Source organism: Nothoprocta perdicaria, unplaced genomic scaffold (assembly GCF_003342845.1).
Source record: "Nothoprocta perdicaria isolate Ctin4 unplaced genomic scaffold, notPer1 scaffold_16, whole genome shotgun sequence".
NCBI lineage: Eukaryota > Metazoa > Chordata > Aves > Tinamiformes > Tinamidae > Nothoprocta > Nothoprocta perdicaria.
In genome coordinates this window covers 2,085,797-2,099,883 of record NW_020454760.1, presented here as the reverse complement: position 1 = coordinate 2,099,883, position 14,087 = coordinate 2,085,797, and the positions used below count along the sequence as shown (strand labels likewise).

At 42.0% G+C, this 14,087-nt stretch overlaps 1 protein-coding gene across 1 annotated transcript in view; it reads left to right on the top strand.

The window, feature by feature from the left end:
- Positions 1-14,087, top strand: part of CNTN4 (contactin 4) — a 215,954-nt gene that overhangs the window by 152,178 nt on the left and 49,689 nt on the right. The window contains exons 7-9 of the mRNA XM_026035394.1: positions 2,627-2,830; positions 5,701-5,803; positions 6,704-6,888. Coding sequence (XP_025891179.1) covers positions 2,627-2,830; positions 5,701-5,803; positions 6,704-6,888 — 492 coding nt within the window. The remainder of the gene's footprint in view (positions 1-2,626; positions 2,831-5,700; positions 5,804-6,703; positions 6,889-14,087) is intronic.

The following is a 14,087-nucleotide window of genomic DNA, read 5'->3' as shown; positions in this document are numbered from 1 at the left end:
GCCAGTGGTGTCCCCCAGGAATCAGTACTGGGCCCAGTGCTGTTCAACTTGTTCATCAATGAGCAAGTTTAGGGGTTGACCTGCTGGAAAGCAGCTCCGCAGGGAGGGACCTGGGAATCCTGGTTGACACCAAGTTAACCATGAGCCAGCTGTGCCCTCATGGCCAAGAAGGCCAATGGAATCCTGACCTGCATCAAGAGAAGCACTGTCAGCAGGGCGAGGGAGGTGATCCTGGGATCCTGCCCCTCTACTCATCTCTGGTGAGGCTGCACTTGGAGTATTGGGTGCAGTTATGGACTCCCCAGTGTAAGAGGGATGTGGATATGTGGATATGGCTCAGAAACCTGCATGCAGTATTCTGTGTTGTGTGTGCTTTAAAGGCGGAATTAAAAGAATCGTAAATTAAGTAAAATTGCATGAAAAGGGACCCAAATTAGAAGGAAGTTTGTAATATGCCCCTTAAGGTTGCACAGTTTAATGCGTAATTAGAGAAGCATAAATTGTTTTGTTGCTCCTCATTCTTTGTGCTGCAAGTTTCCTTGTTGATAACTTCTGTAAACATTTCAATCACTCCAAGTCACCAAAAGCTGTCTCCGGCTGTATTTTAAGTGTCTGTTTACAGAGTTGTTACAAATTGCCTATGGGATGTGAACTGTCTATCGCTTACAGAGCAATTAGTATGTGAAACCTTATCAAAAGAAACCCGTCAAGTTTGAAAAGCCATAAATATTACACTAAGATCTCTAAGGAAATCAAAGTGAGTCTGATACAGTATTTATTTACATGTTGCTACACAAGCAAATGCACTTCTAGATATTCCAGTCTGCTTTATTTCTCATACTCCGCATTTCATAAGTCCCATGATAGGGAATTAGCCAGTTGTTTTAAATATATTGCAATAATGTATAATATATCTAAGGCTGTGTAAATCAGGCAGTTGTATCTTTGTGGGAAGCTATGTTGCTTCAGTGAAAGGAAAGCAGAACTGTTTAACGTTGGTTCTTTATTCTGTCCAAGATTTTGACCCTGAGGTTCTTCAGCTTTGTGTAGCTAAAATTAGTATAATCTGAAGAAGACTTCGGGGCAGGTTTTGAAGTTTTGCAATCTAAAAATGGAGCACTTCAGTTCTGCCTGGACTGGGCACTTCTGTGTGAAAGAATCCAGGATCCCAACCTCGCTGTGCTCCCCATGATCCGTCTTCCTTATGTTGCACACTTCGTGTCTGCTTCTGCTCTTACGGTGTGCTTGCCCAGGCTTTCCAACCTCATTCTCAATTTCAAGGACACAAATTTTCAAAACATTCTGAATGTGATGTATAATAATGACAAGGCTGGAAAGATCAGCTTAAAAATGAAGAGAGAGGAGCTGACGACATGGAGTTTGCATGGAGCTCATGATTGTTCGCACCAGTCAAGAGGCAGGAACTCGGCAAGTTAAAAGCATTTTTGCTCAGAAACACATGGATATAAACCAATAGTGAAAATACTTGCCCTGGATGTCAGAGAATAATAACACTAACTTCCAGTAGAAAAGCAAGAGTCAAAAAGCTTACTTATTCTGAAATATATTTATTAATGACACTATGCAAGCTTGGGGGATTTTAATATGAACTTGTTGTGCAAAGAGGTACACACATATAAAGGTGTTCTAGACCAGGAATGGTTATTTGCCTATCACTGGCTGCTTCTGGAGCAGCAAGTTAATTTTTCACCAAGAGTAAATTAAAAAATAAATAAATAATTACTTGCACAAAATAATAAGCCAGCTGAGAAGTGCTTTCTTGTTTGCGCTGAGTATCCTCTTGACATCAGCATGAGGTTACTTATAATTAGATGCACATGTGTAAATATCATGATTAGATATTCCCACATAAACATAATTATCATATCTTCCTAAAAGTCGAAGCAGGCATTTTATAATCCCGTGGTTAAAAATAAAGAAATAAAAGCCAACACTCTCCATTTAGCCTCTTATATGTGTAAACATTGGGACACGAGGGCAGAATATATTTTCAAAAGTATCTAATGGTAGTTGAGGTCAATTACAGTTACAACTCATTAGAGTATTTAACTATGAATATGCTTTTTAGGATAATTAGCATTCCCTTAGAAAACTACAGCAATCTTATAGTTCTTCAAGTGTTTTTAGTGTGTTTGGGCATTCGTCCTAGGCAAATATAATAGGGTTACATTGCATTAACCTCACTTAGAAACTCTGCAAGCAGTTGTGGCATGTGTGTGTCCGTTATTTTTTATTGCTCAAATAACTTCCAAAGAGCTGGAAGAATGGAATATTACCTAATTAGTCACATAGAAGATTAAAGCTACTTCATTTAGGGTTTTGCTGTTTGGGGAATTCCAAGGGGGTAAAATGTTCAGGGTGTGCTAACAAGGCTTGGAGGATCCCCCTTCAAAGAGCCTTCAAAAGAGAAGGAAGGGGATGGAAAACGTGAGAAAGGGTGAAGTGCTTGTGGCAGGACGGTGAAGTTATTTTTTTTTTCTACTGGATTTGATGGAGATGTTGGATCCACGTGCAGGCTTGAACGTGCGTTTTTATAGCCACAGTGATGGGATCCGGGTAAAGCCAGGTGGTTTTGGCACTCACGCCTTGCCCTGTGTGCTTTCAGAGCTCACCTACGCATGGATCTTCAACGAGTACCCGTCGTTCGTGCAGCAGGACCAGCGGCGCTTCGTCTCGCAGGACACCGGCAACCTCTACATCGCCAAGGTGGAGGCGTCGGACGCAGGCAACTACACGTGCGTGGTGACCAACGCGGTGACCAACAGCCAGGCGCTGGGGCCCCCCACGCCGCTGCTGCTCAGGAACGACGGTACGTGCGGGAGCCAGGACAGGGGCAAAATATCCAAGTTCAGGATCTAAGAACACTTGAGAATTTGCATAGACTCTGGTTTTGCTTATTTTATGCAGCCCAGAAGCGAAACAAAGCACTTTGTTATTTCAATAACTATTAGCACAGGCTGCATTTCCCAGCAGAGTTAATGCTATTTTTAGTAGTCTGTGCAATAGTACAAAGAAGTGGAAAGAAAGCAAAAGAGAATTTCTAAATTTATACAGAGAATTGATTTGTATCATAGTCATTTTTGAGTAGATAAGAAAAGTAAATTTGCATATTAATTTGCAGCATCTGTTTAAAGGATAACTTTTAAGATGTTTGTTCCAGTAATAGAAATGCAGTATTGGGCTGTATTCCAGGCAATGATCCTTTGTCACCCCAAGGCTTTTTACAAAAGTTCCTCCTTCCTGGCCTAGGGATCTTCTTGTGACCCGTTTTCCATGCACAGCTCTGATCTCATTTATATATAGGAACCCGCATTGCATCTAACACAGAATCTGTAGTTTAAATTAAAGTAAGTTTGGCCTTTTTTTTTTTTTTTGACATATGTAGTCTATCTTAATCTATATGATGTGTTATTTGTTTTGCAACACTTTATCCTTAAACTAGCTGAGAGGCTAGTCCATCAGCAATTAATGCTCCCACTGCATTTCATTTCAGTTAGAGAGCTAAATGGCAGGGAATCCATAGCATGCCTCTCTGCAGAGTTCGAGTTCACCGAGCGGTGCCTCGTCCCTCCAGTGTGGCGACTCTGCAGGGATGCAGTCCATACACTCCATTCTGCTCCAGGGGAGTCCAGAAAGGGGCTTTTTGCATTTCTTTTTAAACTTACGGCAGCTCTTTTTCTAGATTGAGTCAAGAATCATTTCGACTTCTGATGCTGAGTATCTGTCACTTCTGTCACAGGTTTACTTGCATGGAATCATTCTGAAAAAATGCCCTTTTCTTATTTTTATTTATTTATTTTTTTAGCACTACTTGCTTCAAAATGCCAGCCTCTGGCACTGTACTGTGAGGAGAGGAAGATGCAGGTGTGCAGAGCACATCTCATTCCTCGGGCTTATTGCACTGCCTGCACCTACTTTACGCACTAAGCCTGCTTGGTGGCTTAGCTTCAGAGTTATAGATCTCCTGATGTTATTTGCAGTGGCTTTTTGCAGCTGATAGTACATTCTCCCAGTGACAGAAATCAGGTTTCCTTTCCTGTTGCTGTATTGTGGAAACAGAAGGTGCCTCTTATCCCATTACTTTTCCCCAGACTGCATTTTCTTAGAGGGGCCATAAATCTCGGGGGGGCTATAGGCAGAGGCAGCCACCTCGCTCAGTATTAGCCCCAGCTCTGCCTCTGCAGCCAGAGGTTATCTGATGATGATAAATACAGCGTGCAAAGTACATTAGGTGCTAGGAAAAAGATGCTTTTCCTCTGTCCATCTTAAAAATTCCTTCCCGGAAATGCATTTCACCCGGCCCTGTTTAAATAGTTTAATCTGTGAAGCTTGGATTTGCAATGGTAGCCACAACAAGTAAAGCACTCCACAGAGCTCTTTAGATTTGTACATCAAAGATTTGGCAAGTTTTTTTAGCCTCATGCCACTGATGACAAGCAACCCTTGCAGACTGCAGCATGCACGTGCAGAGAGCTAAGGAGTGCTGTAGTTCTTCTTTGCGTGACACCGAGTGCCATGACACTGGCAGATGGGGTTCCTGGCAAACGTGCTTGCCAGGACACGTATGGAGAGAGAGTATCCATATCCTTAACAAACGCGTCTCCTTTGGATGAGGGATTTTGTGCAGCAGCTGCTCTCACGGAGTGTGGCAGCAATGCTTGTTTGACAGCCACGTGCTGAGCAGCGGTGACGTATTGCAGCAGAACAGGTAGCGTCGAGGTCAGTGAGTAAAGATAGATCCGGTGTGAGCATCATACTGAGCACTTTTAGCTGCAAAAGTCCCTGATTGAGAGACAAGTAAAGCAAAAAGGCTTTTCTTGGTGCCTCTAAAGGTGAGTATCACGCAGTGCTTTTTGGACAGCAGCGAGCAGCACAGCGCACCCACGGCCACGTGCTCCCGAAAGGCACCACGTTTTGGGGTTGCCCGCAGAAACATGGGGTGCCGCGCGGGTGTTGGTGCCGGGCGGCAGCGCTGCAGCCCTCGCGGCCGCCTGCTCGCTGGGCAGGGCTCCAGCAGCGCCACGCGCTTGGGCTCTAAACTGCAGTCATCAATTAGCTGGTAATCACTATTGGTGGAATTATATGTACCGGTTTTAAGACAGTGCAGTGACTAGAAATGTAGCAATTTATCATGAGTATAATGGCCTTTTTATGTGCACAAATTTTTAAACACAATTTCATAAAGAGACTGCCGCAAAACATGATTTACTAGGGTAGTAAAAGATAAAGAAATTAGCCAAAGAGTATATGATCTCTGAGCATCTAAATTCTTGAAGTTAATAGAAACCTTGATTAGCTTCAGTGCTTTTAAAACTTTTTCTAATGGCTATTTGTTCCGCATTTTATTTTTTAAAAGGTGGTGAACCTGACTTGTTATTGCTTCCCTTATTTTACAAGTTACCTGCAAAAATCCTGAATATTCAAAAGCAAAAACTAACAGAGCCATGAAGAAATTTTAATCTTCGGCAGATGGTATTGAGTGGTGGTTCAAATTTTCCTCTGGCAATAAATGGGAAGAGAGCTCACAGTACATGGCTGTTAGCGACAGGCTGTGCTTAAAAATGAATGGATTAATTGGGCAAGTAATGATGTATAGAACGGCTCTGCATTAGTGCAGGAACACTTGCGAATTTATTGCAAAAATTCAGCCAAGCTTTAGCATCTATTTTATGTTCACAGGGGTGATGGGAGAATACGAGCCAAAAATAGAGGTGCAGTTCCCAGAAACAGTTCCCTCTGAGAAAGGAACAACAGTGAAGCTGGAGTGCTTTGCCTTGGGGAAGTAAGTTCTCATCCAGTGTCGCTGCCTCTGCTTGCTCAGTTTTATCTTGCTCTATTGTGGTGTTCTCGGGATGCACTGATTGCTCACCTTACTCAAGAGGTGCTATTTTTTTCCAGCGTTTGTCACTTGGGGTGTGGGGACTTTTGCTCACTTGGCTCCAAAGTTTAATCTACCACAGGGAAGAGCTGTGACTTTCTTTGTTAACATGTGTCTGGGTGACTTCTATTTCCAGGAGCACTTAAAACAGGTCTCTCTCTGTTGGAGTATATATCTCCAAGATAAGATGCACATGGACGACTGGCAGGAAAATGGACTACTTTGGTACCAGCATCTACCAAGCTTCCACTTTGTGGAAGCAGCATGTTTATAATGTAGCATCTCCTGCTTTTAGCACTGTGTGGATGAGGCATCACTGTATACATATATAGTTTATTTTTTCTGTATATAAACATACACATCACCCTAATAAAACTGCCCTGAACCATGGCAGAGACTTTAGTTTCCCCATGTTTCTAGCATTCTCAACCATGAAACAAAATCAAGTTGATCAGGCAAGTGAGTATCAGGACAGGACCCTAAGCTGTAACCCAAATGGATTCATGTTGTATTTCTCTTCAGATAAGCCCAAACATATGGAGAATGCAAGGAGGTATGCAAGGGTCGCTGTCGTCCACAGGGTCTGCTTCATCTTAAGCAGTAGGTTGGCTTTGCTGCTGGACCAAGATTACAGCCTAATTTTCCAAACGACACCTTGGTTGGTCTGTTTGCAGGAGAGATTCAGGGGATCCAAATCTGCTTGTCTTTGAAAAAAACTTCTGCTTCTGTAGGCATGAGTTAATAGTCAGTAAGAGGACACAAGTTTTACTCTGAATCTTATTTTGCTGTTTTCTTCCCATTTAGTCCAGTTCCAACCATTAGCTGGAGAAGAGCAGATGGGAAGCAAATACCCCAAAAAGCCAGGAGACACAGATCAAGTGGAGTCCTCGAAATCCCCAATTTTCAGCAGGAAGATGCTGGACTCTATGAGTGCGTAGCTGAAAATGTGAGAGGGAAGAATGTGGCACGAGGACAGCTGACATTTTATGGTAAGCAGACTGCCTGTATTCAGAGGGTTTTATAGCATGAAATGCAATATGCAGTAAATATTTTGTGAGCAAGTCATTTGGGGGGATATTTTTAAAATTACTTGCTTTACAAACAGCACTTCTCAGAAAGGGTGTAATTTGAAATAAAGCCTGAATGGTGCATATTGATTGAGGCTCCGATCTGTTGGAAAACAAAAATATATTGCTGGAAGGACATTGGCATGGTAACGTGCAGAAAGCGCAAGCTTATTTGCCTCTTTCTAGCAGCAAATGTAAAACTGGTTCTGGTGCAGCATTTTGATGGTTGCAGCTTGTGATTTATTACATACGTGTTGCCCCACGCTGTAGGTATCATTTCCAGGTTGTGTTAATAAATGGTAGTTGCTTATACATGGCTTGGGATTGCTTTTAAGAGGGGTCAATGGTAACTGCTGCCCGTGCTGAAGAAGTCAGGATTTAACCTGCAGAATCCTTCCCACCTGGAGACTCCACATCGCTCCCGGTGCGATTAGATTACAGGCATCGATCCAAGCACAATATAAATGTAAAACTTCAGCTCTGTGGGCCTTCTATTTTAAACTTGTGTTGGTGCCTCTCAGTCCTAATAGAAGTGTCTGCTCATCCACAATCTTCTATTGGAAACAGCCCCATCTCTCACATTGTATTAGCTTGGGTGAAATGGATTGAGCTGGCAGGAGCCAAGTTTGAGCTGTTCTGAGGCACAGAAAGTTCCTTTAGAGACAGGGATGGCCTTTGCTTTGGGCATGTAGTTTCAGGCTTATTTTTTGGAGAGGAGAAAGTTACAGATTATGCACTGGCCCCACATTTGTGCCTATAAAGACCTCCCTTCAAGTAAGAATATTTGTTTTGTTACTACCATGTTATTGGCATCAGGACTGTCAATGCAATGTCATTCTGTATTGAGAAATTCAGTTTTCTCTACCGGGACTGCTCCTAAGGGCCCAACTCCTGTTAGATGGGAAGACTGGGTTGAATGCTAGAGATGGGAAGAATGTATTTTGATTTGTAGGAAATTTGCTACAGAAAAAAAAAAAAAAAAAGAGCAAACACAAAAACTAGTTTCAATGTGATGAGCAGTGCAACCTCCCGTCTCCCAAAATATATATAGAGATGTTTTAGTCTTGTGAGGCTTTTGATTGTTACATTTCAAAATATTTTGATTGTTACATTTCAAAATAGCAAGATTTTTTTCTCTAAAAGTTACTAAAATATAAAATGAGAGAATGTAAAAATGGGTTAAATAACATAAAAGCAAAGTGAAATCTTTTATGTAAAGAAGAGAATTTGGGGTCAAAACAAAATATTTTCCCTTTTTATTTTAATTAAAAGAATTGTAGATTTTTGTTTTGCTCCACCACAAACTGCATTTTTATCCTGATTTTTCCCAAGTGGAAACTAAATGAGAAAAGTTGTTTTGTCTTTGTGCCCCAGCACCAAACCTGCCTTCTGCACAAAGCGGCAAATCAAGCCTTTTCTATACTACTACCAGAGCATATATTGAATTACAGCCTAAGTAACTGACCAGGATGCCATTGCTAGAGGACAGCCGCTAGCCAGGGCTGTTGCCCATTTTCACACACACAGGTAATTTCAGCAAAGCAGCTAAGGATTTTATGGAAAGAATAGTGAGTATTTGTAAGGTTGGGAACTATCTTTGCATCTACTTTTCTTCAGGTGAGCGGGGGATGACTTTATCTCGAGCTGTTAGCGTGTAACCTCTACCAGTTAATATTTTTTAAGATAATAGATTGCAATATTGTTTTCCCTGCTGTAACCTTCGTGGTGGTGAGTTCCTAGTCTGTGTGTGTCTCATTTTTCAAGGGTAACTTATGTTTGTAAAGAACTTAGTATTGCAAATGGATTGGTTTCTAAAACCTACCTCTGCAACTAGACTTAAGTTTCATGCGACGCTGAAAATTTCTTTGGAAAGCAACTTCCTACCAATATTTGATATGAATAGCTCAAGCTGAAAGAAAGTATCTTCCTTTAATCATTTTTCTTTGTAAAGCTGAGAAATACTATATCTCTGCTAAAATATGATTATAATGCTGGTGAGGCTTTTCAAGTTGTTTTCGGGGGTCAGGGGTTCACGTCTGGAGAAGGGAACACTCCAGAGGATTTGATACAGAAAATCAGACTTGTCACTTACTTGCAGCATTGCTCAGTGAAATGCTCCATCACAGCGCGCGCCCTGGAGATTACGATCTGCCTCTAACCGTGCTACTCTTTTAAATGGAGTTATCTGCCTCTATGCATAGTACAAAAAAAAAAGAAAAAGAAAATGAAATTCACATTTGCCTGCTCACTGCAGATAACCCAGCCATGCCTCCGTTGTCAGCGTCTTCCAGGGCTCCTGGAGGTTGTCAGCAAAGGTTGACTTTTGTTGTATTCCGTTCCCGTATCGATGTTTATTTTTTCCCTCTGTTAGCATATCAGTGACACTGGAGTTGTTTGATGTTCTCGTTACAGCAGGAAAGGGTAATTAAATGTGAGAGATCCTTTCCTCCCTCCGTTTCTGTGCCTTGTGCCCCAATGAGAGGTTGTTTTCCAGCGACACGTGTTCCGAGTGCTGTGCATCCTGTTTGATAGATAGTCCTACACGATGGAAAATGTGCTAATGTTAATACATTTTCAGTGGTAAATAGCCATTTTCTTGATTATTGTACCTCTTCTCAGTGGGATAGTGCGGGTTGCTGTGTCCTTTGGGTTCCTCGTTGCGCTGGAGGTCCGGGCTGCAAGGTGCTCAGATCCACATTTCAATGTGCGCCTTTCCAGAAGCACCACATTGTCCTGTTGCTATTTTTAATCTGACTGCTCGTACATTTTAAACTTCAGAACCCTGCATCAGGCAAGGATTTATACCCTAAGCAAAAAGGAAACAGTTGCTTTGGACAGAAGTGCAGTAAGCGAGATTACCTTCCCTAGCTAATTTCAGAAAAGAAATACTTTTTCTTTCTGAAAACCTATGTCAAGAAGAGGTTTATTCGTTATCACTGAGGATGTTGTCTGCTTGGTGTTGAGTCTGGAAACCCTTCTTTGGGATGGAGATTCAGTGAGTTCCTGCTTGGTGGGCCAAGTTCCTGCTTGCCAGCCCGAGGTTTTCTGGAGCGCGGGCTGAGAGGCGCCGGCGGGCACGCAGCCAGCTCGCAGGGCCCTGCTTTTGTTGCAAGTCACCAGGTACTGCTTCTCTTTTCCAACTATATTTTTCTATGCGAAGTGGCCACTTCAGCTCCACTTCAGTGTGCCCTGTCGCTTTTCTGTGTGGATTGTGGGTGACTGAAGAAAATGCAGCCCTGTAAGGAGCTGAAGCACTGTTATTTCCCATTGCCCTGTCCAGGAAACATCAAGCTGGACGGATGCACATCTTTCCTGCAGTGGTGGTCCAGCAGTGCCTGGGACTGCACCTCTGTGGGTATGTGTTGCTGCTGTGACCAAAATAATGCGTTTTGAGATCAATATTCCCAGCCAAATCAAAGATGAAAAATTTCCCTGAGAAACAGCCCGTGACACCAGCGCAGACCCTGCACGGCCTCAGGTGGCCAATGTCATCCCGGGCATCCTTCCTCCTTCCTGAGCCGGCAGGTTCCTGCTGAGCCCATTTCCCACAGACAAGATGAGGAGAAGATTACAGCTGAAATGATTGCTAAAATTGTTGGCATGGCAGCATCTGTATTAGTGAAGAAACAGACTTGTTTGTAACTAATTATGATTCTTTGCAGCATTTTGTAAAATATGCAGTAGAACTTGCTTAGATGACTGGGGCATTTGTCAGGTTAAACACGTTCCCAATCAAGGTCCCACCAGTATTTTATAAAGCTCCTTGATTTTGCAGAGAAAAGAGACCCACTTTCATCAGTGGAGCCGCCTTTTTGTGCGTGCTAGAGCTTTATGCCACTCTGTAGACCAGCATAAAACAACCTGGAATGTAAATCATATTATGCTCTTTATTATTGTTCGAGGTATAAAAAAGAGATTTGCATAAGTGCGTATCAGGGAGTCGTATGCCTTGGCTCCAGTTCCGCCTCACATCACAAACCGTTTGCAGAAAATTTAAAACACTTGAAACAAATGAGCCATTGGGCTGATAAAAATACAAGAAAATTAACATAAATAGCATGAGTATATAATATTATTAATTATAATTTACATACCTCGGTAGAAAATCCAGTTTGTTACCTGCTATGTAGCTACACTGACAATTAAGTTCTTTCCTTCAAGCATCTCTATGTTAATTTTATTTAATGTTCTCCAGTCTTGTGTTGTTTCCAAATATTGTGCAAATTTAACTCTTGGTTAACCACCACTTAAACATGTGTTTTCTCTCTTTTCAAGGAGAACTGCATATAAAGAAAGCAATTTTTAAATGAATCAGAAAAAGGGCTCCAATTATTATCATTTTTCCTTGCCAAAATAGCTCCTTGTCAGGAGAAGCAAAACTAGAAATTAGAAATAAAGTGAAGGACTACAGTTGTGAAGGCAACTCCTAACCCCTGACACATCACAGCCACCCGGGGTGGCTGCAGTCTAGAGCATCAGTGACTGCAAGGAAAGCAGGGCCCTGCCATCGTCAGGAGCACTAACGAACAGGGGCCATATGGGTTGTGTTTGCAGAGGCCACATCCCTGTTCGGACCGGGAGGATGCGTGTGCTTACCTGCACAAAATGTATGCTGTGACTGCTTGCTTGAGTTTTAATTAGTTGTGTATTTTCCTCATGTTTTGCTTATTTCTTCTGCTTGGCTTTCTGGTCTTCAGGCTTTCTTGGGGTCCAGGCTCATCTCCACATGCTTTGGGGGGGAGTGTTGTGATGGATGGTCATTGAGCCTTCTCTCCACCGCTAATGATGAATTACGCAGCCTGTGCCAGGTCATCAGCCGCTATAAATTGGCTTAGGAGCACGGAAATCAATATACACCAACCAAGAATTGGATTCTGGATATGTATTAGTACCTGGTTTGCTTTAGTCTTTTTGGCTGTTCTGAACTCACAGAGGAATACAAAGATACAGATTTATTACGGTTTTATTTCTCACATTGCTCCCATAATTCTTCGTTTTTGTTACTTATTTCTGATGTGATGTATCATCATTGGTTGCATCATTTCATTTTCAAATGCCTTTTAGGATATATTTCTGATCCCGCTTTCCAGTGCTTGCTTTTGTCTTTTAAATTATACAGCACATACAGGTACATTCTAGACTTTTTTTCTTTTAGGAATAAGAGAATATTTGAGTAAACTTTCTTAATACCTGGTCTAAAGTGCCCCACTTTGCATTTGTGAAGACTGCCAGGTGATAAAAGGTAAAAAGATATTTTTCTAACCCTGGCCATCATTTTTATTTCTGTCCACCTGATGATGAATTCAAGATTGTTCTCATGAACTTGGATAAATATTTCTTTCTTTAAAAATATCCATGTATAAGGGTCATCATTATATTTATAAACTTCCCCTTTGTGCAATTAGCATGTGGTTGTTTTTGCAGCTCACACAGATGCTTTATGAGCTTCTTTGTATTTTTTTTCTTGACAGACACATCTTTCCTTCATGATGTTTCCAACCAAAGACAGTAATGTCAAAGTTCTCCTTGCAAAGCCAAAATATTTCCAGTTTTATCACACAGCACTACTGCAGTAGCATGAAGGACTTTTTTCCAGCAAAGTGCTACTGGTCACCAATTAGACCTCGTCATTGTGTTGAGCGATGTAGCTTTACCCAAATACATTGTCACGTAGGGCTGGTTTCATATCCTCATTTTAATTCTTTTAATTATCCTGCTTGAAATCTTGTGTCACATTCCTCTTGCTTTGCTAGGAGCCCCAATGGGAGGCTGTCAAATTTCATTATATTATGGCAGCTCTCCTTCGGTGGCTCAGACGTATTTGCTGCATGAACCAGCCCTGGTGTATTGCTCCAAGATTAAGTGAGGAGCGTGCCTGGTGGTGTCACAAATGAACTGTTGGAAGGAGAGCTTGACCTAGTTAGAAATGTCTCCCGAAAAGCAGCAGAGGGCCAGAGACGTTCCTGGGAAGCGATGGGCTCTGCTGGATTTTGGTGGGATTTAGTCCTGGGCTGTCACACTGGCTCTGGAGGGTGCCCACATCCCAAATGAGGAGTCTGAAGTGATGAGACCGTGTGGGTGATTTGCACATGTCCTTGAGCCAGAGAGCCACTGCACTCAAGGAAGGAGAGTCGCGGTTCAGTGCAGTCCTTCAGGCTCTTCTTCCAAATGACAAATTGACTTTCATCCTGCTACGTTTAAACACTTTTCTTTTCATATCTCCTTAGGTACAGATAATAAACAAGCTTAAAATATTGCCAGGTCAGGAAGAGCAGTCAGGGCAGTGAGCACCGCATGCCCCTCGTGTTCAGCAGCTCGTGTCGCGTCCGCGGCTCCTGCTGCTGCTTTCCTGGCAGCCCCTTGGAGTGCTGCCCGTGGAGCATTTAAGATTCTGTGCAAATCTCTGTAGCTCTCATCTGTGCTTCGTTGTTTGCAGATGCTGTGGGCAGCGCAATAACCTCCACAGGAGCTGCAGGACCCAGCGCACATCTGCCATACCCTGGGCAGAGCCCAGCACTTAGAATATTTGTGCAGTATTTTAGAGCATCTATACCTGAAATATTAGAATTTTAGGTATAGCCATACCAAATCTGTGCTCAACTTAACATTTTTATACAGTAGTTTTAAATTTTATCCTTTCACTCCTTTCTGTGGCTCCTCATCCAAAGGAGACACAAATGTGCTGTCCTTGTTTGGGTTGTCTTAGATGTGTTTTATCTGATTATATGGAAAGAGCATTTAACCAGGTTCTTGGAGACCTCTGCTGGCACTAGTTTTCTCCCAAGTCTCTCAGATTTTCATATCTTAAAATGGGGCAAATGACCAATAAAACTTTCTTTTAGTGGGGCTTTCTGAGAAGTATTATAGAGAAATCTGAACTGATGAGGTTTGAGAAGGTATTATAAGAATCTCAGAGTTTTGCATGGTCTTTAGAAACACTTGGCAGGTTTAGCTGAAATATTCTCTACAAGCTTCAGCTGTATTATTAAAAAAAAAAAAAAAAAAGATAAAAATACCTGAAACAACTGAAAATATAATCATGTAAATATAAGTGCCTGAAAACAATTGATGATGATTTTCACCAAAATCTATCAAAATGTATCTGCCTTTTTTTTTGTTGT